Source organism: Dendropsophus ebraccatus, chromosome 1, assembly GCF_027789765.1.
Source record: "Dendropsophus ebraccatus isolate aDenEbr1 chromosome 1, aDenEbr1.pat, whole genome shotgun sequence".
In the NCBI taxonomy this organism is placed as follows: Eukaryota; Metazoa; Chordata; class Amphibia; order Anura; family Hylidae; genus Dendropsophus; species Dendropsophus ebraccatus.
The window spans coordinates 157,624,801-157,652,406 of NC_091454.1; the positions used below are offsets into that span (position 1 = coordinate 157,624,801).

Consider the following 27,606-nt stretch of genomic DNA (forward strand, 5'->3'; position numbering starts at 1 on the left):
AAATCTGCACTGAAAATGCTAATTGGCGCTCCTTCCCTTCTGAGCCCGGCTGGGTGCCCATACATTGGTTTATGCCCACATATGGGGGTACCGTTCTACTCAGGGGAACCTGCGTTACAGATTTGGGCATGCAGCTTCTCTCCTGTTCCTCGTGAAATTGAGAAATTTCAAACTAAACAAACATAGTATTGGAAGAATTCAAGTTTTTAAATTTTACTGTCTTATGTTGAATACTTTCCTCTAATACCTGTGGGGTCAAAATGGTCACCACACCCCAAGATGAATTCTTTGAGGGGTGCAATTTCCAAAATGGGGTGACTTTTAGGGGGGTTCTCTTCTGCGGACACTACAGGGGCTCTGCAAACGCACCTGGCGCTCAGAAACTTCTTCAGCAAAATCTGAACTGAAAATGCTAATTGGCGCTCCCTTCCTTCTGAGCCCTCCTGTGTGCCCATACAGTGGTTTATGCCCCCATATCGGGTACTGTTGTACTTAGGAGAACCTGCGTTACAAATTTTGGGGTGCGGATTCTCTCATGTTCCTTGTGAAATTGAGAAATTTTAAACTAAACGAACATATTATTGGAAAAATTCGAGTTTTTCATTTTTACTGTCTAATTTTAAATACTTTCCTCTAATACCTGTGGGGTCAAAATGGTCACCACACCCCAAGATGAATTCTTTGAGGGGTGTACTTTCCAAAATGGGGTGACTTTTGGGGGGGGGTTCTTTTCTACGGACACTACAGGGGAGCTGCAAACGCACCTGGCGCTCAGAAACTTCTTCAGCAAAATCTGCACTGAAAATGCTAATTGGCGCTCCTTCCTTTCTGAGCCCCGCTGTGTGCCCATACAGTGGTTTATGCCCACATATGGGGTACCGTTGTATTCAGGAGAACCTGCGTTACAATTTTTGGGGTACTTTTTTTCTCTTTTTCCTTGTGAAATTGAGAAATTTTAAACTAAACGAACATATTATTGGAAAAATTCGTGTTTTTCATTTTTACTGTCTAATTTTGAATACTTTCCTCTAATGCATGTGGGGTCAAAATGCTCATCCTACCCCAAGATGAATTCTTTGAGGGGTGTACTTTCGAAAATGGAGTGACTTTTGGGGGGATTCTATTCTGCTGACACTACAGGGGCACTGCAAACGCACCTGGCGCTCAAACTTTTTCAGAAAAATCTGCATTAAAAAAGCTAATTGGCGCTCCTTCCCTTCTGAGCCCGGCTGTGTGCCCATACAGTGGTTTACGCCCACATATGGGGTACCGTTGTACTCAAGAGAACCTGCGTTACAAATTTTGGGGTGCAGATTCTCTCATGTTCCTTTTGGAAAGGAGAAACTTTAATCTAAACATATATATAATTGGAAAATTAAAATTTTCGATTTTTTTAAGGTCTAATTGTGAATACTTTCCTCCAGCCCCTGTAGGGTTAAAATGCTCATTATACCCCTAGATTAATTCTTTAAGGTGTCTAGTTTCCAAAAGGGGGTCACTTATGGGGGTTTCCAGTATACAAGCCTCCTAAATCAACTTAAAAAAAGAACTGGTCCCTAAAAAAAATCAGTTTTGGAAACTTTCACAAAATGTGATAATTTGCTAATAAATTTCTAAGCCCCATAACAGCCTAAAAAAGTAAAATATGTTTCCCAAATTATGCCAGAATAAAGAGGACATATTGGTAATGTGATTTAGTAACTAATTTATGTGCTATGACTTCCTTTTTTAGAAGCAGAGAATTTCATACGTTCATAAAATGCAAAATTTTCAAATTTTTCATGATATTTTGATGTTTTTCACAAAAAACACACAAAGTAATGACCAAATTTTGCCACTAATATAAAGTGCCATATGTGACGAAAAAACTGTCTCAGAATCGCTAGCATACGTTAAAGCATCACTGAGCTATAAGCGCATAAAGTGAGACAGGTCAGATTTTGAAAAATGAGCCTGGTCATTAAGGCCAAAACAGGCTGCGGAGGCAAGGGGTTAAATACTACTAGCTTTCTGTAATCACCAGTGTGGCCATGACATCTGGTTTCTGACTGTGCCTTCTGGTGTTGCCCCAGCCTATACATTTATCCGAGATAAAAAAAATAAAAATAAATAAAAAGAAAATAAATATATTAAATTAACCTATAAGAAAAATTCAAAATAAAATAGTTGCCTGTGGTTAATGCTTCTGATTCCAAAACAACCCCTGAATTGACATATAGATGCATTGCGCACAAATAAGAAAGTATTCTATATACCTAGGCATAGCATGTACTCTATAGGACTACATAGTCTAAACAGAAGTGTTTGCCATATGTACTTTATAAAAGTCTTTCATTGGCCTCACTGTTTTATTGGAGATTTTTGATAATTCTTTAGTGAGCCAGATAAAGGGGATGTATTTAAAAATTGCTATTTATGCACTTATTGGGCCTCTTGGTTGTTTGTACAACTCCTTAGGAGGAATAAAGGTCCATGGTACATAGGGTAGAGGATCTATTATCATTTAAACAGACTACCTTGGACACTAGATAGTGGCACAATGTAGGTGCCATTTAAGCAGCCTCTATTTGTCCCCCTTCTCCATTATGTTCTGTCTCTTGACATCAGCAACCTTGCTAAACTGATAATCAGTGGCGGTTTTATGCTTCCTATAATTCTTTTCCACTGCCACAAGACCCATTTCTTCTCTCCTCTACAGTCTGATTTTTGCTTTAGAACTTTATGTTAAAATAATGATCATTTGCAAACAACGGACAATATTTTTTTTGTTGTTCACAGTTTTTCCTTTTTACCGTCCCTCACCATCTTTACTATTCAACTCAACAGGCTTTTTAATAAAAGACACACCCAAAGGGCAATTAGTCCACCCAAGCTAAAATAATGTACCAACAGCCATCATTGAATGTTGGACGTCATTTTGACCTCAAAATGACAGGCGTCATTTTTTCTTTGAAAAAGTGGACAGGAAAAAACATTGTTAAAACATATAGACTTCTTCCTATAGACTTCTATTGTTGCTGTGTAATGATTTTATGCTTGGAGCTTGTATTGAATTTTTAAAATAGCTAGTACATATGCCCTGAGGCTGGAACATGTGAAAGCAGCTTAAATGGGTATTATGGTTAAATATTATTTATACAATACAGAAATGTATCCCCTTATGGGCAAAAATTATTGCATCAAAATAAATGGCAACACGTTAAAGGAATAAAGAAAAACATTAAAGAGAAAATGGGATAGAGCACATATAAAAAGCATAATGTAAGAATAGATTACAAAGGAATATGACATTCTCCTCTATTCAGTTTAAATACTGTGAAAATGGAGTGATTATTTTCATTCTCATACCAGACTTTAGATGCTTTACCGCTAAAGTCATAACATGGGTCATGGAAAGAAAATGTCAGACTTATTACATCAATGCATTGATGGGGAAAGGCCAGGCTAAGTAAAATGATTCAATTTGCTGTGAGAAAATTGGATCTCTTGAAAAAAAAAAAAAAAAAATATATATATATATATATATTAATCTACAAATATGGATATACCTTTATGGTAGAGGATGTATATTAAATATTAGCAAGCTATTGAATGGGCATATAACAGCTAAAGGCAGCAGATTACTAGGCATATTTTGCCAAAGACAACCTCAGTTTGTATATAATTAGCTACTACTGGAATATTTCTTACTTCCTACCAGATGAGGCGTTATTTACCAAGCACCAGACTACATCAAATAAATAAAATGGAAGAAGAGAAACTCAGACTCAACCTAGAGCCGGAATTATAGGGTTGTGAAACTTGGAAACATGCACCCCATGCACATTTATAAAAAGGATTTATCATCCTTGCACCTGGTCTATAATCTGCAAAAAGTTGCAGTAGATAACATGAGTATAAAGCACATACTGTGTGTACAATTCTAATCTTTACAGGAAGTGGGGGTGGGGCTTAAGCACTACATGCTGAGGAAGGGGAAAGAAAGAAAGGCCGTGTACCTGCATCTGTAAGTGTCTGGAGTAAATTAGAGGTTCAATCTGCAGCAGCAGTGGGTATTGTAACTCTTTTTATGGTTTGATACTTCTCTTTACTTCCTTTCTGCTCATAGCACCTTGCAAAAACAGTTCATCACTAACTCTTTAACTCCTCAATAGAGATGAGTGAACCGGGTTTGGGTTCGAGTCCACCAGAACCCGAACGTTCGGCATTTGATTAACGGGGGCTGCTGAACTTGGCTAAAGCTCTAAGGTTGTCTGGAAAACATGGATGCAGCCAATGACTATGTCCATGTTTTCTACATAGCCTTAGGGCTTTATCCAACTTCAGCAGCCACCGCTAATCAAATGCCGAAAGTTCGGGTTCGGATGGACTCGAGCATGCTCGAGGTTCGCTCATCTCTACTCCTCAACCCTCTCTAGCAGTGTATTGTATAAATTATTCTCCAGGAAAGTGCCAGCCTGTTTAATGCTTAGGGTAATCATTTCCTTGCTGTTGCTTTTATGTTTGCTCACATACCACCTTGCAAAACCCAGTGCATCAGTAACCCCCACCCCCCTACATGCCATCAATAGTGATGCTCTGTGTAAATCATTAGCCAGCACATTGCAGAGCAGAAAGGATCATGTGATGTGCTTTATTTACTAGGGAAATAACTATGTGAAATGGAGAGAATAAGAAATATCTCTGCACCATAGAGGTGACTCTCAGGTACTCAATAACAGCAGTGAAAGCACTAAAATCACCTGCTTGCCACTCTTAAGGGGTAATCTAATAAAAGCATGCAGATATGTAATTATTTTTTTAATTGACAGATATACTTTAGTAGAAATATTTCATGAGTCTTGCATGAATGATATTCCATGTGATACTCCAATATCTATTCCCAATGCTACATAACACAGATTTCTCTACCTTGTGCTATGCTTCAGTATTCAATATTGTATTGCTGTAGTAATCATTTTACAACCATCTGTCTGAAAAAAAATCTTATCATTCCTCCTGTGTTGAGAGAACATTGAATGTATATTTAATATGTTGTATAGTCCCAAAGGCAAATTGTAACTGTATCTGTTATAGAATCTCTATGAAATAGCAGACAAGCGCTTCAGGGTCTGATAAATATTTTTATAGAAATAACCATCTGCTGAAATAGTAAATTATCTTTCCAGGCTGTTGTTATTAATAGATGATCAAGGTACCTTAATTGTGGCTAGAACAACCTCCATAACTGAACACTGTCGAGGCGTGAGACTTCTGGCTTCCTCTCGAATCACATGATCCTAAAAAAAAAATTAATAAATATAAAAACTAATTAAACCAGTTTCTACATATTAGTGTATGATTTTGTTCCAAAAATGTTCATTAATCTAAAATCTGCTGCCTTTATATTTCTTGGCCCATGCAAAAATAATTCACAGTAGATTAAGTAGGATTATTAAATTAGAGAAATTCATGTAATTGTTATGAATTCAACCATTTCACTGAATAATGACAGGTGAGAACCGAGATACTGCCCCAAAATAGTACCTGCCTTACCTGCAGTGCTTATTATTCTAATTCTTGTTAGAAAGCCAAAGGTAGTTTATTTTTTTTTCTTTTCTGAGTTTTTATTTCCTGATTAGGCTATGTTCACACAATGTTTTTTTCAGTCTAAAATAAGGGACATTATTTTGCAGCCTGGTGACCCCTTAGTGCAATGACTGGTGTACATTATTCTAGTTTGTGGCTTAATTGAAAAGTCCATTGAATTTAATAGTAACAAGTGAACAAGTAATAGAAAACATCTGCTGTTTGCAAAAGACGTCCAAAAATAATGATCATGTTGACTTTTTTGACGTCCGCGGCAAAAATGTCCGTAATTCAATGCGTCGTGTGCATTGGACGTCCATCTTCCTATTGACTTCAATGCATTGCCATTGCAGTCAGTTAAATCACGGCAAAAAGGTTTTTATATGAAAATTGTCCGTCTTTCAATTTTTTTGACGTTGTGTGAACATAGAACATGAACATAGTGTAATGAGCTGCTATTATAAGAGTAAAGAAATCTTGTATTGTCGAGCCAATTTTGCTACATTAACCCATTTACACTGCTCATTCTGCTCTAACTCCTTCAAGTTAGTTGGCTCGTGTTGGTGTACAGCAGTCTTCAGGCCATGGATTCTCAGGTTCACTTCTGGGCTTTGGCTAGGACATTTTAATAAATTTAACTATTTCGCCTTAAAGCATCACTGTTATTTCAAAATCTAAGACAACAGATTTTGAACATAATTTATAATTATGCTATAAAACAAAGTTAAACTTACTTGAAGTCCAATCTCCCAAAGGCAGCTTTTGGTCCTCTGCTGGTTAAAAAAAGAGACTAAACACAGGAAGTCACAGTCATCTGCGCTCACAGAGACAGCAGTCATTTGATGGACGCATTGAGCCGTGACACTCTGTACTGGCCAGGACTTCCTGCATTTAATGTCTTTTTTTTAAACCAGCACAAGACTAAAAAGCTGCCTTTAGGGTACTAGACTTGGATTTCAAGGAAGTATAGGTTTGTTTTAAGACAATGTTCACACAATGTTTGTTTTTTTTTTTTTTTTTGCACGTCTTGTGGCTGTTTTTTTTATTTTTTTCAATGTCTGTCACTTTGGTGCGAAAATGCCTCTGGGTTATGCAAATTACATACGTAATTTGCATAAATTGGTCATGTTTTGTTGCCACAATGACAGTCGTGAAAAAAAACAGACAACAAACAAACAAACAAACATAGCATAAAGCATAATAAATAAATAAAAAATGTTCTAATGACAGTGACACTTAAAACCACTTTAGTAGTATTTTTAGGGTTATTTTTGAGAGTCTGATACGCTTTCCTATAATTTTTCAAAAAGGAACACTTCCATCACATTTTTTTCACCTGTAGACAATAAGTGACTATCATGTAATTAAACAAAAACATAAATTATATTATCATTTTTAAATACACAGCATGTAAATAATGCCATCTTGTGTCTGTAACTTTCCGTCTATGGATCTGTTACTTCTACTTGGGACAACTAAATCTTTAAGTTAATGCAGTATGTGATATTAGTTAAATCACCACCAATATGCCCAATTCCAAAATTGGGGAGAGGTACGCGGCTCTTAGTGAATCCGATGAATCTGAGGTGATTGTTGCCACAATGTATGCCTTCTATCAGGCGTAAATCGTGATAAATCAGGAGCAGGAGGAGGGCATGCCTCCTTCCTGCCTTACTGCATCCCTGGCCCATCCAAAAGGCGAGCAGGACTTATACTGACCGATTTTTGTGCAAACCCTTTTTGTGCAAAAATCGGCTCAGTTGTGTTAACGTTTGCCAGGTATGGGATTGACAAATGGTGTTTTAAACGCTGCTGTGTTCAATGAAGTAACACCAATGTCAAAGGAAAAGATCAGATGAGGTGATGTTTATTTAAAATCGACTAGACTATACATGTCAGGACTTCTGACTACTGACTCTGACTACTGACTTTGACTCCTGACTACTTATACCTGACTTCTGATTAAATAATGTGTAATATCTGATCTGTGAAATGTCAGTAGTTAGTAGTCCCCATTCAGTTTTAGTTTAACTTTCACTTTAATTGCCAGGCAGCCCCTAGCTTGCAGTATTCAGGTAATAAAATGAAGTGATATCTGATCTCTGACTCTGATCTCTGACTTGGTCAGGAGTGAGGAGTCTGTGTGATGTCACCAGGAGGGGCGGGGCCTCGACCAGAAGGGACTGAGTTTTGTTGACCTTACAAGCAGGAAGCAGAAAGCAGTGAGCTGCTGCACCATTCACTCCTGCAGAAAGAGAGGGAAGGAAGCTGCACTGTCCACAGTAACATGGGGGGATACAGGGGAGAGGACCCGTGTGTGTGGGGTCTGTATACAGGGGAGAGGACTGGTGTGTAGGGTCTGTATGCAGGGGAGAGGACTGGTGTGTGTGGGGTCTGTATACAGGGGGAGAGGACTGGTGTGTGTGTGTGTGTAGGGGGTCTGTATACAGGGGGAGAGGACTGGTGTGTGTGGGTTGTGTATACAGGGGAGAGGACTGGTGTGTGTGGTCTGTATACAGGGTAGAGGACTGGTGTGTAGGGTCTGTATACAGGGGGAGGACTGGTGTGTAGGGTCTGTATGCAGGGGGAGAGGACTGGTGTGTTGGGTCTGTATACAGGGAGAGAGGACTGGTGTGTGTGGGGGGTCTGTATACAGTGGGAGAGGACTGGTGTGTGTGTGTGTGGGGGGGGTTGTATACAGGGGGAGAGGACTGGTGTGTGTGTGGGGGGGTCTGTAAACAGGGGGAGCGACTGGTGTGTGGGGTCTGTATACAGGAGGACAGGTCTGGTGTGTGGGGGGTCTGTATACAGACCGACACACACACACACCAGTCCTCGCCCCCTGTATACAGACCCCACACACCAGTCCTCTCCCCTGTATACAGACCCCACACAGACCAGTCCTCTCCCCCTGTATACAGACCCCCCACACACCAGTCCTCTACCTTTGTATACAGACCCCCCACACACCAGTCCTCTTCCCCTGTATACAGACCCCCCCCCACACACACACCAGTATACAGACCCCCCCCCCACACACACACACACCAGTCCTCTCCCCTGTATTCAGACCCCACACACCAGTCCTCTCCCCCTGTATACAGACCCCCCAAACACCATTCCTCTCCCCCTGTATACAGATCCCCCCACACACACACACCAGTCCTCTCCCCTGTATACAGACCCCACACACCAGTCCTCTCCCCTGTATACAGACCCCACGCAGACCAGTCCTCTCCCCTGTATACAGACCCCCACACACACCAGTCCTCTCCCCCTGTATACAGGCCCCCCACACACCAGTCCTCTCCCCTGTCTACAGACCCCACGCAGACCAGTCCTCTCCCCTGTATACAGACCCCCCCACACACCAGTCCTCTCCCCCTGTATACATAACCCCCACACACCAGACCTGTCCCCCTGTATACAGACCCCCCACACACTAGTGATCTCCCTTGTATACAGACCCTACACACACCAGTCATTTCCTCCTGTATACAGACCCCCCACACCAGTCCTCTCCCACTGTATACAGACCCCACACACACCAGTCCTCTCACCCTGTATACAGACCCCACACACACCAGTCCTCTCCCCTGTATACAGACCCTACACACCAGTCCTCTCCCCCTGTATATAGACCCCCCACACAGCAGTCCTCTCCCCCTGTATACAAACCCCACACACACCAGTCCTCTCCCCCTGTATACAGACCACACACACCAGTCCTCTCCCCTGTACACAGACCCCACACACACAAGTCCTCTCCTCCTGTATACAGACCCCACAGACACCAGACCTCTCCCCCTGTACACAGACCCTACACACACCAGTCCTTTCCCCTGTATACAGATCCCACACACACCAGTCCTCTCCCCCTGTATACAGACCCCACACACACCAGTCCTCCCCCCGTGTTACTGTGGATATTGGAGCTTCCATCCCTCTGTTTCTGCAGGAGTGAATAGTGCAGGGTAGTGACTAAATCCCATACCGTAAAGGGACCTCACCGGGTGCGCGCACACAACTCCCAGGCAAGCCCCGCCCCGGACGGATTTCATTGGGTGCTCCACTCCGGGCTTCCTGTCAGTCAAAATCAGACCCTGCCGGACCCCCGACCCTAATCCGAGCATTTAGTATTAGGGTTGGGGGTCAGCTTAGGGTTACTACAATCATTAAACTATCCCCTTCCCACACAACAACGCTAACCCTAACCCTCGGAGATGGTGCTAATCAGGAGGGTTAGGGTTGGGGCTGTGGTGAGGGTTAGACCCTAACCCTAACCCTAATACTAAATGCTCGGATTAGGGCCGGGGGTCTGGCAGGGTCTGATTTTGACTGATAGGAAGCCCGGAGTGTAGAAGCCAATGAAATCTGGCCAGGGCGGGGCTTTCCTGGGAGCTGTGTGCGCACACCCAGTGAGGTCCCTTTGCGGTATGGGATTTAGTTACTACCCTGCACTATTCACTCCTGCAGAAACAGGGAAGGAAGCTCCAATATCCACAGTAACATGGGGGGGATACAGGGGGGAGGACTGGTGTGTGGGGTCTGTATACACGGGAGAGGAATGGTGTGTGGGGAGTCTGTATACAGGGGACAGGTCTGGTGTGGGGGGGATCTGTATACAGGGGGAGAGGACTGGTGTGGGGGGTGTGTATACAGGGAAGAGGGCTGGTGTGTGGGGTCTGTATAAAGGGGGAGAGGACTGGTGTGTGGGGTCTGTATACAGGGGGAAAGGACTGGTGTGTGGGGTCTGTATACAGGGGGAGAGGACTGGTGTGTGGGGGTCTGTATACAGGGGGAGAGGACTGGTGTGTGGGGGTCTGTATACAGGGGAGAGAACTGGTGTGTGGGGTGTGTATACAGGGGAGAGGACTGGTGTGTGTGTGGGGTCTGTATACAGGGGGAGTGGACTGGTGTGTGTGGGTCTGTATACAGGGGAGAGGACTGGTGTGTGGGGTGTGTATACAGGGGAGAGGACTGGTGTGCGTGGGGTCTGTATACAGGGGGAGTTGACTGGTGTGTGGGGTCTGTATACAAGGGGAGAGGACTGCTGTGTGTGGGGTCTGTATACAGGGGGAGAGGACTGGTGTGTGTGGGGTCTGTATACAGGGGAGAGGACTGGTGTGTAGGGTCTGTATACAGGGGAGAGGACTGGTGTGTGGGGTATGTATACAGGGGGAGAGGACTGGTGTGTGGGGGGTCTGTATACAGGGGAGAGGACTGGTGTGTGGGGGGTCTGTATACAGGGGAGAGGACTGGTGTGTGTGGGGTCTGTATACAGGGGGAGAGGACTGGTGTGTGGGGTCTGTATACAGGGGGAGAGGACTGGTGTGTGGGGTATGTATACAGGGGGAGAGGACTGGTGTGTGTGTGTGTGTGTGTCGGTCTGTATACAGACCCCCCACACACCAGACCTGTCCCCCTGTATACAGACCCCACACACCAGTCCTCTCCCCCTGTATACAGACCCCACACACACCAGTCCTCTCCCCCTGTATACAGATCCCACACACACCAGTCCTCTCCCCTGCATATAGACCCTACACACCAGTCCTCTCCCCTGTATACAGACCCCACACACACCAGTCCTCCCCCATGTTACTGTGGACATTGCAGCTTCCTTCCCTCTCTTTCTGCAGGAGTGAATGGTGCAGCAGCTTACTGCTTCCTTCTTGTAAGGTCATCACAACTCCTTCCCTTCTGGTCGAGGCCCCGCCCCTCCTGGTGACATCACACTGACTCCTCACTCCTGACCAAGTCAGAGATCAGAGTCAGAGATCAGGTATCACTTCATTTTGTTACCTGAATACTGCAAGCTAGGGGCTGCCTGACAATTGAAGTGAAAGTGAAACTAAAACTGAATGGGGACTACTAACTACTTATAGTACTGATACAGATCAGATATTACACATTATTTAATCAGAAGTCAGGTATAAGTAGTCAGGAGTCAAAGTGGGTAGTCAGAGTCAGTAATCAGATTCAGTAGTCAGAGTCAGTAATCAGTCAGTAGGAAGAGTCAGTAGTCAGAGTCAGTAATCATAGTCAGCAGTCAGAGTCAGTAATCAAAGTCAGTAGTCTGACTACTGACTCTGACTACTGACTCTGACTACTGACTCTGACCACTCACTTTGACTCCTGACTACTTATACCTGACTTCTGATTAAATAATGTGTAATATCTGATCTGTATCAGTACTATAAGTAGTTAGTAGTCCCCATTCAGTTTTAGTTTCACTTTCACTTCAATTGTCAGGCAGCCCCTAGCTTGCAGTATTCAGGTAACAAAATGAAGTGATACCTGATCTCTGACTCTGATCTCTGACTTGGTCAGGAGTGAGGAGTCAGTGTGCGGGGCCTCGACCAGAAGAGAAGGAGTTGTGATGACCTTACAAGTAGGAAGCAGTGAGCTGCTGCACCATTCACTCCTGCAGAAAGAGAGGGAAGGAAGCTGCAATGTCCACAGTAACATAGGGGGGGATACAGGGGTGAGGACTGGTGTGTGTGGGGTCTGTATACAGAGGAGAGGACTGGTGTGTGTGGGGTCGGTATACAGGAGGAGAGGACTGGTGTGTGGGATCTGTATACAGGGGGAGAGGACTGGTGTGTGGGGTCTGTATACAGGGGGACAGGTCTGGTGTGTGGGGGGTCTGTATACAGACCGACACACACACACACACACCAGTCCTCTCCCCCTGTATACAGACCCCACACACACCAGTCCTCTCCCCTGTATACAGACCCCCCACACACCAGTCCTCTCCCCTGTATACAGAACCCACATACCAGTCCTCTCCCCCTGTATACAGACTCCACACACACCAGTCCTCCCCCTGTATACAGACCCCACACACACACCAGTCCTCTCTCCCTGTATACAGACCCCACACACCAGTCCTCTCCTCCTGTATACAGACCCCACACACCAGTCCTCTCCCCTGTATACAGACCCCACACACCAGTCCTCTCCCCTGTATACAGACCCCACACACCAGTCCTCTCCCCTGTATAGAGACCCCACACACACCAGTCCTCTCCCCCTGTATACATACCCCACACACCAGTCCTCTCCCCTGTATACAGACCCTACACACCAGTCCTCTCCCCCTGTATACAGACCCCACACACCAGTCCTCTCCCCCTGTATACAGATCCCACACACCAGTCCTCTCCCCCTGTATACAGACCCCACACACACCAGTCCTCTCCTCTGTATACAGACCCCACACACACCAGTCCTCCCCCCTGTATCCCCCCATGTTACTGTGGACAGTGCAGCTTCCTTCCCTCTCTTTCTGCAGGAGTGAATGGTGCAGCAGCTCACTGCTTTCTTCTTGTAAGGTCATCACAACTCCTTCCCTTCTGGTCGAGGCCCCGCACACTGACTCCTCACTCCTGACCAAGTCAGAGATCAGAGTCAGAGATCAAGTATCACTTCATTTTGTTACCTGAATACTGCAAGTTAGGGGCTGCCTGACAATTGAAGTGAAAGTGAAACTAAAACTGAATGGGGACTACTAACTACTTATAGTACTGATACAGATCAGATATTACACATTATTTAATCAGAAGTCAGGTATAAGTAGTCAGGAGTCAAAGTGAGTGGTCAGAGTCAGTAATCAGATTCAGTAGTCAGAGTCAGTAATCAGTCAGTAGGAAGAGTCAGTAGTCAGAAGTCAGAGTCAGTAATCATAGTCAGCAGTCAGAGACAATAATCAAAGTCAGTAATCAGAGTCAGTAATCAGAGTCAGTAGTCCGTAATCAGAGTCAGTAATCAGAGTCAGTAATCAGAGTCAGTAGTCAGAGTCAGTAATCAGTGTCAGTAGTCAGAGTCAGTAGTCAGAGTCAGAGTCAGTAATTAGAGTCAGTAATCAGAGTCAGTAATCAGAGTCAGTAATCAGAGTCAGAGTCAGTAATCAAAGTCAGTAATCAAAGTCTGTAGTCAGTAATCAAAGTCAGTAGTCACTTTTGTGTCAAAATGATTCTTGACTTTGACTTCTGACTATGTCCTAATATGGACATTGTACTCCTGCCCCTTTCCAAGTCAATTGAAAAAAAAAAAGACTTTTTTAATACAGTGCTGGGAACTAGTAAATACTTTCCAATTACCAGAAATCAGAATGTGACAATCGTCAGGGATCCCTGATGAAGGTGTTCGCGCTGAAACTAGTAGGATTGGATTTTGTCCCCCCCAGAGGATCCACAGCCAAGAAGAGTAGCGTCACTCAGGACTGTTTCAGTTCACTACGGAACTATTGTGCTAGTGTATGGTGTTACTGTCTGGAGCACCAAACTAGCAGGAAAATTACCAGAAGGCTGCACAATAAGTATGGCGAGCTGCGGGCTCTCGACAGTAATTTCAGGATCACTGCTTAACTGCTTTGGCACTAAACGTATGCAACAGATATTAGGTAGGCTTTTTCTAGTATTTGTGATTTAGTGGCTTACTTATTATATACTGTTGTATATCTGCCACAATGATTACAAAATTAGACACTGCCAATAGAGATGAGCAAATCACTCATCTAAACAAAGTGAAGAGCTTCATTTGATCCGCGCCCGCTCACCAAGCTGCCGGCCTTTCGGCATTGTTCTGCTCCCTGCCGCTCCACCCTGGCTGACCAGGGTCTCCCAGGATTGGATCCAGTTTTTTCCAGTATCCTGGGAGGAGTGGCAGGGTGCAGAGCAGCGCTAAAAGGGCGGCGAATCGCAGATCAAACAAAGAGCTTCTCTTCATTTAGATGAGCAATTCACTCATCTTTACTTATCAATACTGCCTATTACTGAGGGTTATGAAACAAGAGCAGATTCGGCCTATTATCGCTCTGTGTAATAGAGCCCGTAGGCTATGTTCCCACACAGTATTTTTGCACAGTGTTAAAATTGAATGGATAGCACCCATTTAATGGCAAACAATTGCTGTTATATTAAAACAACGGCTGACATTTGCCGTTAAATGGCGGCCATCCACTCAATTTTAACAGTGCGTGATCATAGCCTTTCTGTGTTTTCAATCCACTCCTGGTATAAGTTGCAAAATACTGAGCAAAAATACTGTGTGGGCACATAACCTAGGGTGTGTTTACACAGAAAGATTTATCTGACAGATCTTTGAAGCCAAAGCTAGGAACAGAATATAAACAGAGAACAGGTCATAAAGGAAAGACTGAGATTTTGCCCCTTTTCAAATCTATTCCTGGCTTTGGCTTCAAAAATCTGTCAGATAAATATTTCTGTGTAAAGGCTCCCCTAGGCTTCCACCTTTCTGCCCTGGCAATCAGGTGCTGGGTTGGTGAAAGAGACACTGGGCTTTTGCAGACCCAGATTAGCAGTGTCTTGGATTGGTGTATTTGTATAGAACAATGTGTGGTAGTAATGTAAAGCACGACACTGAGCAGCATTCATACCCCATCATTCTAACACTGATTACCTTACATCTAATGGACAGTTGATAAATGTGTCTTGTTGGAACAATTAAGACATATTTGCCATTCCTGATATCTGGATATTCTAGTATGGAAGCAAAATAGGTTCTTTAAATCTGTCTACTGACATGAGAGTATGGTGTTAGCAGCTGTCAGTGTATTATATCTGACTACTCTGAAATCTTTTTGTTTAGTGAACTTATAGGCACCTAAAAGTGACTATTACAGCCAGCATCAAATAATTTTATTCTAGTGCCAGAATGTAAGATACACTTCTCAGGGTGCGTTCACACTACGGAAGCCTGGTAGATAACCCACTACGGATTCCGCTGCTCATGCCTCGCGCATCTCCGCCCAGTGCATAGACTTCATTCTGTGCACAGGTGGATTCTGCTGTCCGCCCAAATATTTTTATCTTACTTCTATTAAAAATTCTCCAGTCTTTCAGTACTTATCACCTGTTGTATGTCCTGCAGGAAGTGGTATTTTTTCCAGTCTGAAGAGCAGGAGAGGTTTTCTATGCGGATTTGCTAATGCTCTGGAAAGGGTCAAGTGTCAGCAGAGGGCACTGTGTCAGAAAGAATACACTACTTCCTGCAGCACATACAGCAGCTGATAAGACTTTTTAGTAGTAATAAATTACAAATCTCTGACACTTGCTGGGACCAGTTGATTTGAAAGAATTTTTTGTTTTGGTGATCAACCCCTTTAATGCTAAATAAAACAGATTTTTCAAAATCTAATTTAAACATAAATTAAAGGGGTAGTGCGGCGCTAAAAAATTATTCACAGAATAACACACATTACAAAGTTATACAACTTTGTAATGTATGTTATGTCTGTGAATAGCCCCCTTCCCCGTGTCCCACCACCCCCACCCATGTACCTGGAAGTGTTGGTGAATTATACATTACCTGATCCGTGTCGAGGGCCATCCGCCATTTTGTGCCAAACGTCACCTTCGGACGGACGGCCGAGTCGCTGCCGCCCGTCCCCCCTCCGCCGCGTCACAACTGTGCTCCGCGTCATCAGCTGCTGAGTCGCGATTGGCTGAGCACAGTCATGCTCAGCCAATCATGGCTGAGCATCGGATGACGCTGCAGAGAGCGGCCGGCATTCGGGACAGTCAGAGCTGTTCGCTGGCCGCCCGAAGAAGACGTCACTAAATGAAGATTGGAGACGGGTGCACGTGACAGGTATGTATAGTGCACCAAATTTCCGGGTACACTGGTGGGGGTGGTGGGACACGGGGAAGGGGGCCATTCACAGACATAACATACATTACAAAGTTGTATAACTTTGTAAGGTGTGTTATTCTGTGAATAATTCTTTACCGCCGCACTACCCCTTTAAAGGTTTAATTCCATTCCAAAAACCACAAACATGCATACAAAACAGGCTCATAAACCTATCATTTTAGCTTCATATATTAAAGTCAATAAATATACTTAAAAAACTATGACCATTATTTACATAAATGAATAGTGCAAGTGGTGATAAGAAAGTTTGTGCTATAGTTTATGATAAAAATGCCTCTCCTGATTTAAATATTTGAAAATTTAATACTTACTTAGCTCCATTTACTGATTTCAGATAATGGGAGTGACAGGCTGGTCACGTGGTGTTTTTTTGTTTTGTTTTCTTTGATTGTTTGTTTTTTGTTTTGTCTCTTTGTAGTTCTTGCTTATTAAATGTAATAAATTGCTCCATTTCATAATATTACCAATCTCGTTTTATGCACGGCATGTTATCTATACTAATTTTAACATATTCAGCGATGATCTACATCTGCGAAAGATGGTCCTAAACTAGCCAATTTATGCAATGGACTAAGGGCCCTATTCCACGGGAACGATTATCGTTCGCATAATCGTTAACGATAAATGATCCAAACGACCGCTATTGCGAAAGACCTGAAATTGTTCACCCATTTACATGGAAAGATAATCGTTACTTATGATCGTTCCGAACGACGTTTTATTCAATGCGAACGATTTGCGAATGAGCAAATAGGTTCAGGTCTTATTAAACGATCAATGATTTCTTGTTCGGTCATTAGTCGTTAACTGCTAATCAACCGAACGATTATCGTTTAGATTCGAACGATTTAACGATCATCTGAACGATAATCGTCCCGTGGAATAGGGCCCTTACTTTATGGACAATCTTATTACTTTTCCATATACTGTAGTGCTGCTAATTTTCTCATAATCAGTATTACTATGTATGTTTCATCATTTACTACATATGTATGAGCTACTGTACTTTATACTTTTCTTTGCCAAAATTTCAATAAAATGTTTGGAAAAAAAAATGCCTTTGCCTTTATCAGAATTTTCTTCTCTACCCTCTGCCTGTTGCATTGGCCACTCATTCTAGGTTCACTAGCCCAAACTGTCTCCAGTGAAGCACTGATGAAGCTTAAAGGTTGACTGAGACAAGAGTGACAACCTGCTCAGCCAATCACTGGCCACAGCACTCTCCCCAGCCACTAATTGGCTAAACAGGCTGTCTCTTTTGTCTCGGGATGGGCGCCATCTTTATAAACTTATTGTGATCTTTGCAAAAATGTCTATTCTCTAACAAACCAAACATGGCGTTTTTCCTTTAAAAAATCATGTTTGTGAAAATGCCACAAAAAGTGCATTGAAGAGTGGAAAGCCAAAAATACAACGAAAAAGATGTGTGAAGGAGGCCTCTATACTCCATCCAAGACCAAACTAACACTAACACAAAGTGTAAAACTGGCCAAGAATCAACACCTCTCTGTATGACATGCCGAAGGTCAGATAGTGGCATTTTAGAAGGATGTGCTCAGTACCTGACTTTTTCTACCGGAAGCCTAAATATCACATTATTGTGCTATATAATGATAATAATATCCTCTTCTCATGCTGACTTATTGTATAAGAAAGAATGGTGACAGGACAGACATTACATGAGACATGAATAGTTAAGGATAGAGATACTATGGCAGGTGATTAACTATTGATTTAACAATATTACCTTTAATTTAGACAACTGTCCAAGGTCTTTAGCTGCACTGAAAATCATCTGAGCCCCCTGGAGGAAATAAAGACAATAGATTTATTATCCAAACAAATTCAAAAGAAACAGTCATGAATATTAATCCTGTCACATATAAATGGTATAATTGAAGAGCAGGAACTGCATGCAGAGTTTAACCACTGCTTAATTAATATACAACAATGTTTAGAGAAATCACATTAACTTTCGGCAGCGTGCAATCTTTGTTCTAAAGAATTCCGGTACCGTGGGATGAAATGGAACCTCTCTCAAGGAAGAACAATTCATTCACATTTCTTCACACGTTGGTAAATGAAGGAAGCAAAATAGGAAAAATCAGTTTATTAATTGCGTGAATGATTGATTAATTATAGAAGTTTGGGAAGGATGAGAAGAGCTTGTGGGCTCTAAATTCTCATAGATACAAATCAATCTTACACTTAAAAGGGTTGTCCAGCCAAAATCTTTCTCTTTGAAATCAACTGGTGTCAGAAAGTTATATAGATATGTGATTTACTTTTATTAAAAGATCTTAAGTCTTCCCATACTTTTCAGCTGCTGTTTGTCATGCAGGAAATGTTTTATTTTCAGTCTGACACAGTGCTCTCTGCTGACTTCTCTGGCCAAGACTGTCTCGGTTTTCTATGAATCCCCATAGAAAACCTCTCCTGCTCTGGACAGTTCCTGTCTCGGCCAGAGATGTCAGCAGAGAGCACTGTGTCAAACAGGAAATAAAACAACCTTTACGGCAGGACATACAGCAGCTAATAAGTATGGGAAGATTTGAGATTTTAATAGAAGTAAATTACAAATCTATATAACTTTCTGACACCAGTTGATTTAAAATAAAGATTTTCGCTGGACAACCCCTTTAACGAATCCACAATATGTACTGTTTATTTTATTTTTTAAATTATTATCAGGTAATAGAAGCTACAACAAAGCCTGCAGATGTCTGTTAGGGTCCTTTTAGGATCAGCAGGACCGGCGCTTGTTTGCAGTACCTTTAGAAGGCACGTCGATTTGCACATCTGGGCCATACAAACGATCACTGTATCTCTATCACTGTGTAAACAGGAGATATGCGCCAATAGCAATATATTTAAATATGGCAATAAATGTTGAAGCCACACTAAAGATGTGATCAGCAGCCGAACTGCATTTTCCCACTCCCTGGCTGATCGCTGAAACTTTTAAATGGGCAGATTATTGTCTGAAGGAGTATTTCTTGCAACTCCCCATGCCAATAATCAGCCTATGTAAAAGGGGCTTTAGTTTCTGACTTTTAATTCCTCTATTCCAAAAGCATTTTGGATAAATGTGTCTTCCGAGACATTTCTTTTATTGGCCTTTCCTTATGATAGGTCCCCAATATCAGATCAGTCTGGGTATGGGAACAACGTACATTATTTGCCCTTATTTTTACATTGTAGGAAAATAGCCTTAAGCTATGTTCACACAACATGAAAAAAATCAGAAAAGGCGCCTGCCTTTTCTATTTAAAATTACATCCATTATTGCTGCGATGTAATTGACTTGCGATGGAATGATGGATGTCCAATGCACACAGTGTATAAAATGATGGACATTGTCTGCACAGACGTTAAAATAATGATCATGACAATTATTTTCGGACGTCTTTTGCAAACAGTTGTTCACACACAGTTTTTTACTTTTCACTGTTCTTTCACCGTTTCTACTATTAGGCTACAAACCCACTTGGCGGGTCTGCAGCGAGTCTCCTTGCAGAGAGACTCGCTGCAGATCCCAGCCCTATACTTTCATTAGCAGAGAAACTGCAGCCCGCCCCATTAAACCCCTAGCCGCCGGACATTATACATTACCGGGTCCCCGTTGCTGCTTGCTTCGGGACTCCCGATGTCTTCACGGCCCGCCCAGCCAATCAGTGCGCTGCGGAGGGGCAGCGCACTGATTGGCCGGGCGGAACGTGCCGGGAGCGGCCGAAGCAAGCAGGAGCGGGGACCTGGTAATGTATATCCTGCCCGCCCCCCCCCCCTGCAGCCCCGATCGCCCCCGGCCGCATGATCGCCCCCCGCACCCACCGGGCGCATGATCGCCCCCCCGCAGCCCCCGGCCGTACGATCGCCCCCCGCAGCCCCCGGCCGCACGATCCCCCCCCTGCAGTCCCCGGGCGTACGATCGCCCCCCGCAGCCCCCGGCCGCACGATCGCCCCCCACAGCCCCCGGCCGCACGATCGCCCCCCCCCCCCCGCAGCCCCCGGCCGCACGATCGCAGCCCGTGCGGCCGGGGGGTGGGGGGGGGGCGATCATGCGGCCGGGGGGTGCGGGGGGCTATCATACGGCAAGGGGGTGGGGGGTTGATCATGCGGCCGGGGGGTGCGGGGGGCGATCATACGGCCGGGGGGTGCGGGGGGCGATCATGCGGCCGGGGGGTGCGGGGGGCGATCATGCGGCTGGGGGGTGGGGGGTTGCAGGGGGGCGGTCAGGATAAACATTACCTGATCCCGGCTCCTGCTTGATTCGGCGGCTCCTGGCACGTTCTGCCCGGCCAATCAGTGTGCTGCCCTGCCGCAGCGCACTGATTGGCCGGGCGGGCCGTGAAGACACGGGAGCTTCGAAGCAAGCAGGAATGGGGACCCGGTAATGTATAATGTCCGGCGGCTAGGAGGTTAATGGGGAGGGCTGCAGACAAAATCGCAGCAGGGATGTACATCCCTGCTGCGAGTTTCTCTGCTAATGAAAGTATAGGGCTGGGATCTGCAGCGAGTCTCGCTGCAAAGACGCAGCAAGGAGACTCGCTGCAGATCCGGCAAGTGGGTTTGTACCCTTAAACACAATAGATTTTTCAATGAAAGACACACCCAAAGGCCAATCAGTCATTCTAAACTAGAATACTATACCAACAGCAGTTATTGACAGGCGGGCAAACTGCAAAATGACATTTTAAACTCAAAATGGCGAAAGTTTAAACAAAGAGGAAAAAATGTTGTGTAATTATGGCCTTAAATTCTTATTAGTGCAACACCAAGCAATTTCAATGAATAAAAAATATACATATTAGTTAGATCAATATATCATGGAATTACTTAAATATTTAATGGGTTGTCTTGTCAAAATGAAAAATTTGAGGGCAGCAAGGAGTCGTGTTATTAGAACAAACACTTAAACTCATCTGTCCTAGTCCACCACAGCAGTAACGTTGATACTCCTAGCTTCGGGGGAACAAGAAAGGGAGAGTTTAAGTTAACACCACCCTATGCTGCTCTACAATTTTGGCAGGAAAAACATTTTGGATGAAAACTCCCCATTTAGTTGTTTGTCACTTTTCATCAGGCTTTTTATTTTTATTACAGACAAAATTCCATGAGGCATAGATTTTACTAATGATAAACGAGATTCTACATAAACTGGTTCTGTGTAATTTTATATTAATGGAGTACGAAAAGTTTTAAAATTTTTCTGTATTTCTGTGCATTAGAAAGTATGGAAAGGCAAGGTGGTTTTGATAAAGTAAAGGTGGGCATTCGGCATCTTTACAGCACCTAACCAAAATCAGAAAGGATTCCACGAAGTATAGCTTAAAAGTATAAGTATATTTCTAGGCTGTAAAAGTTTTTTTCAAGTCTGCCAATACTCCCAAGGGGCAAGAGCATCAAAACAGCTGTCTATAGATTGGGGAGACTTGGGTTCGGCTAATATGAAATAGCTTCCATCTTTTTGGAAAAGAGATTATTTGCATAAGTTTTCCTACAAAGCATTGTCTGGGAAAATAGGTCTGCATACACATTTGGATCTCTTCAATGGGATCAGGAAAGGCCTATGCATACATTTTATTAATCATTTAGTGCTTTTATATGAGCACTGAAATATTTATAAGTTTTGACTATAGTACAGGTATGCAAATATTAATAGGTTTAATCTTTTCTCTTCTTCTGTTATATTATGTCTCCTGGGATTTGGCAACTTTATGTTTATTATCTGACGCTGACAGATTCTATTCTTCAACTTTCAAAAACCAGGTAAATCAAAAGGCAAGAACAACGAAGCAGAAAATGAAAAGACTAAACAAAAGAGCTCACACTGGGTGTTTTTATTTCCTGTATTCTGTGAATAGGCAGAAAGAAATGTAAAATACTGGGTTCTGTTTCTGTCTTTACATTACATGGTATTACAAATATAACCAAGTTAAAGATGAGCTTCACATTTTAGCCACAGTACCTATAGTATGAGCAAAAACTGTCATCAATACAGTGGATAACTATTATTCTGTTATGTATCTTTTATTTATGCTGTGCAATCCGCCAACACAGTAATAACAAAATGCACCCATCTCATGTAGCACATAAAATACCTTTATGTTTATGGTCATTTAGAGCCTCTGGACCAATGTTTAATTCTAACTTTTGCCCTTTCAATTTAATTCTAAAATACTACTTATATAATTTAGTTTCATCACCCACAAACAGCTATTAACTAAATGTAGCCAGGATAAATAGACAGTAAGTGGTGCCAAAAACTGTCAGGATAGTGCAAGCTGGTACTACCCATTTTGTGTTAAACAACCATCTGCTTATCTTCCCACTACAGTGGAATATTAACATGTGTTTTATCACAATTACCCTAAGAACTATAATTACTGGAGTTTTTTGGCAGAGTAAGAAGGAACATTCCGCATGGCTTTGTATTAAAACAGATGATAAAAATATCCATTTTGTGTCTGCGTTGGAAAGATCTATGACACTTGCTGAATACAAGATCCAGGAAAAATTCCAGTTGTGGGCTAAATATGTAAAATTAAAGCTTATCTCATACAGACATGGATGGGGAGTGATAACACTGTATCATGCTTATTCATGAGTAATAGTTAAAAATAACAAAATCTTTTGCTGATATAGCTTCTTTTTTAGGTTAGGCTCACATTCTAATATTAATGTAGTACTACATTAGCTCAGTTTTTCTACAAATACTTCTATTAATGGATTTTACTTTCTGCGGAATTGACAATGATTGTAAAACCAACATGACTGGTGTCCTATACACCAATACAAAAAAAAATAGTTTAATTTTTTTTTTTTTTGTATAGGAATAAAATACAGTGAATACTGTGCAATGACCATGTCTACTGTTGTGTCTTTATGTGGCAGAAGAGCATTTTACCCTCTCCAGCCCAGGGTCCCGGTCCTTAAGATAAGAAAAATGGTAAATTTAAGCCATGTTCCTACTACCTGAAAATGACATCTGTCTTTCCGTAATGGCTGCCACTGTAGCGTGAAAAAACAGCTTGGTAATTACGGCCGCAAATAATTCTCATGACTATTATTTGGGGTCGTCATTACCAACAGACGGATGCCTTTTGGCGTAAAATGGCAGCTGTCCATAGATATGGCCATCATTTTCCCATTATGGGAACATACAATCGCCACAGGCCAGAAAGATGGCTTTCATTTCCCCATTGTGGGAACATAGCCTAAGGCTATGTTCACACACAATAAAAAAAAAAAAAAAATAGTGAAAATAAAATGAAAAAAAAAAAAAAATAGCATATTTTGCAAAAGAATGTCATAAAAAATTAGCGTGTTCATGATCTGAATTGTCATAATCAATAAAATTTTTATTCTATACGGTGCACTGCCAGCCATTTCTCACTAGATCGCATTATAATATTAAAAATACGGCCATATTTTAAACTCTAAATAATTTAAGGCCGTACCTTTCTTTTATTTTACGATTGTATTTTTCAGTTATTTTTCAGCTTAAAAGGCCATCAGAAAATGACCTATTGGTTAAATCAAGCCATGCCAGCCGGAGGACTTTTCTTTACCTCTGTGCTGCAAGCTCTACTAGCAGAGCAATGATTCCACTGATAAATGTTATGCAATTGATCAGTGTAAGCAATCTAATGGTTATAGTAGTCCCCCAGGGGGAGTTAAAATGTGTGAAAAAAATATAAACTTTTTTTTGCATTTTTTTTTTTTGCAAAACAAAAGTTTACTTTTTAATGTAGTAAACTAACACAAAAGCTATGTATTGTTTTATCATTGTTACTGGACAGACAGAATCAAGATAACATGTAGAGTTTACTGTAGAGTGCACTGCACAAAAATTAATATTTTTTGCTTTTGCGGTATATATTATGGTAAAATGAAACGAATCATTACAAAGTTAAATTCATACTGCAAAAGTCATGTCTATAGAAAAATAAAATGGTATAAAAAAGTTTCACATATCTGCATATTCTGTCAGTGGTTGCTGATCGGCAATTGTGGACCCATTGATTTTCATATATCTATACACACATCTGTAGATGTTACGGATCCGTGTTGGGCCACTGTACATTGTGTAGTTACAGCACTGATCACCCATTTCAATCAATGGGTCAGTGCAAATATGGAAGGTTACAAATTGACATTTGCAATCTGTCCATTATTGCAGACCCACAAATACAGACAGGATTACAGATGTGTAAATGGGCCCTTATGGCTCACTTATCCTCTGTGTGTATTATTACTGTCTTGAGCACTGCCCAGACTTTTATTCATGAGTACCAAATAGTGTCTCCCAATTCTCTATATAGACCCCCATTAAGCGGAGAGAAGGTGTTGAAACTTAAAGCATCAAGCAAAGTGGGGCCCAAAACAGCATTGCAACAGAATTCTGCCCATGTGCAGTACCTGACGCTACTCTCAAAGCCAAGTGTTGGTTGGATAGCTATCAATATTATTTTCCCTGGATGTACTGGTTAAAGTACCTTGTTCTGGTTTCCTTTTATCTTTTCTTTGCATTTGGCCTCATGTGGTACTTTTTGCTTTGTATTTCTGCTTTATCAGTTAAAGTGTCAACGTGGGTGTCTTGGTGGGGCCTAGGGTTACCTGGGCCGTACCATCACTACACCTGTGCTTTATGCCTGTTCCTTTGCATAATCAGCAACACACTGTGCATACAGCAAGGAGCTAGGGACCAGGGAATCCTATCTCCAACCTCCTTGACACAATTCATGGCCGAAATAAATTTTAATTTTTAATGAAAATATTGGCAAACACAACAAAGGTGGTTGTGTGTAGACTCATTTACTTGTACAACTTTGAATCCACTGTAAAACAGTGAACCACTGTACAGTTAATAGCAGATACAGAAAAGATTGCCCCGCAGCTTGTACAATTATTAGAAATACAAACAGCAATCACCCAGCTAATGTGTCAGGCATGTTAGCTTACAATGAAATGTAATCTATGTTCCATCAAATGTCAATTCCCGCACAGAAAACTAGCTGACACATGTATTCACTTTCCAGCTCTAATCTAAGTGGTGCCACCCAATGCTGTGATCTGAAGTTCAAAGTGTCAGATATAGAAAATAGAGCAGTGTCTCCAGACACTGACTGGTCTATAGACTGATATAGCAAAATAGTAATGAATTTCTGAATAGCCAGCCATAGTTGACAGATTGTATGAGTTGCAGTATTTTTTTTTTTTTACACAGCATGCGTAATTTATTGAGCTTAACATTGAAAAAGGTATACATTAAGTTATATGTCTTAAAGGGTTTGTGCTATGTATTCTCTGAGGAAGCCATGGCCTAAATGTGATCTCCACACATAAGATTGCCTGTCTTCAGGGTACAACCTGGTAAAATACTGATCCATAGAATTCTTTAACCCATCTGCAATCAATTGATCTTCTTCAGATGCTGCAATGATTAAGGCTGTGTGACAGGAAGTTCAGTAGAATTCACCAGGAGGGAACTATTCTCATGATAAAACTCATTACAGCCATTAACTTGATTTCACCTTTAGTTTAGTGCATATGAGTATGGCTTAAATTCTTTACACACTTTAGTGTGCAGAAAACTAGGAAAGCTCATAGGAACACTTTATATTAGGGCTCCTATTAATTTCAACATCATTTCTCATAACTGGATGGATATTGTGGCAAGATGTTTTATTAGTCTGATTACTATACTAGCTTACAAAGGAAGTTGGCATTTAAAGGGGTACTCTGGCCCTTTAATTTTTTTTTAAATGTATTTGCTTTCCTTACATAAACATTATATATGTCCTTCGGTGGCATCTTGGGGTTTTCCGCTGAAATCTCCTGCCCCTACTTCTGAGTTTGACTCGTCTCTGGTGTGACAGTCCGCTTAGCCAATTTCTGGCTGTAGCACTGTCCAGCTTCAGTCAGTGATTGGATGAGCGGGCTGTTACTGCAAAGAAGAGTCCATCTCGGAAGTAGTGGTGAGAGCTTTTAGACAGTAATATAATTTTTTTTAAAGGCTACATACCACTTTAAGCTCCACACTGCCATATTCTGCTATGTTAGAATTAACCTGCAATAAGTGTCACCTAATATCAATAGGTGTCCATTAAATAAGCTCTAGTGCTCTGTAGCTAATGTGGGACTAAAATACTCGGCCTTAGGCTGTGTTCCCACTATGGGAACATGCTGTCATTTAGCAAGGAATGGTGTCCATCTACTGAAAAAGATGGCTTTTTTTTGTAAAGCGGGGCAGAATTGTGAGTGTTTAGTATAGTATGCGTATACGTTAAATGTCTTCTGCAACATTCAAAACAATAAAAGTTTTTTCCCCATCAAAAAGTCATTACTAACATAGGCCATCGCTTTTTAACTGGTTGGGACTAACTGCAGAAATGGCACCATCATTTTCTGGGCTAAGACCTATAAAGGTTTTGTCTGCCAAAAGAAAAAAAACATTATAAGTTTCATAAAAGGAGAAAAAATAGCGAGAGATACCTGCTTGATCCCCAATGTCTGCTCCCCTGGGATCCTTAAGAACATCAGAAATTGAATAATCATTATTCATTTTCAAGTGTTTTTTTCCATTTAAGGGTCCTTTTCTTAACAGGATGATTATTGGTGGGCAGGAATGTGCACTGCTAATATTCAGCCCGTGTAAAAGGGCCGACATCCAGCCAACAAATGAGAAATCTCACCGTTGGTGTATCACATTTTTTTGTACAGGCATTTAAATTCCTATGTAAACAGAAATTTTAAGCAAAAATGTGTGGACAACTATTATGATGCTAATATGACATATGAGTAATTGAACCTTGTAGGGGTGCTGTATCAAGCCATATTGTACCATCATTCTACAGAAACTGCCCTAACTAAAGTTTGTAATGATCTCCTGACCCCCAACTCTTAAGGCAACCACTCTTTATTTATTTTCCTGGATCTATTTGCAACATTTGACACTGTAGACCACTAACTGTACTCCTCCTCTTGTGACATTAGCCCTGCACCCCTGTATGAAACACTAGTGACAGTGTGTCTGCCATCTGTAATATTATGCTCCCTATTTCTAAAACTCAATCTAACTAAAACTGAGCTTCTTGTATTTCATCCCTCTGCTAATCGCCCTCTACCTGACATTTCCATCTCTGTCTGTGGCACAACCACAACTCCTACACAGCAAGATCGCTGCCTTGGGGTGTCGTTTGACCTTAATCAGTCTTTCACTTTCCATACTCAATCCCTTTCACATTTGTGCCACCTGCATCTAAAAAAAATCTCTAAAATGCATCTCTTTCTTTGAATCAGCTATTGCAATTCCTGACTATCAGCCTTCCCTTCTCTAAACTCTACCTTCTC

At 42.1% G+C, this 27,606-nt stretch overlaps 1 protein-coding gene across 1 annotated transcript in view; it reads right to left on the bottom strand.

Moving 5' to 3' along the window:
- UNC13C (unc-13 homolog C) overlaps positions 1-27,606 on the bottom strand; it is a 393,542-nt gene that overhangs the window by 35,776 nt on the left and 330,160 nt on the right. The window contains exons 27-28 of the mRNA XM_069982623.1: positions 17,999-18,055; positions 5,199-5,279 (exon numbers count right to left, since the gene is read on the bottom strand). Of these exons, the coding sequence (XP_069838724.1) occupies positions 5,199-5,279; positions 17,999-18,055 (138 nt within the window). The remainder of the gene's footprint in view (positions 1-5,198; positions 5,280-17,998; positions 18,056-27,606) is intronic.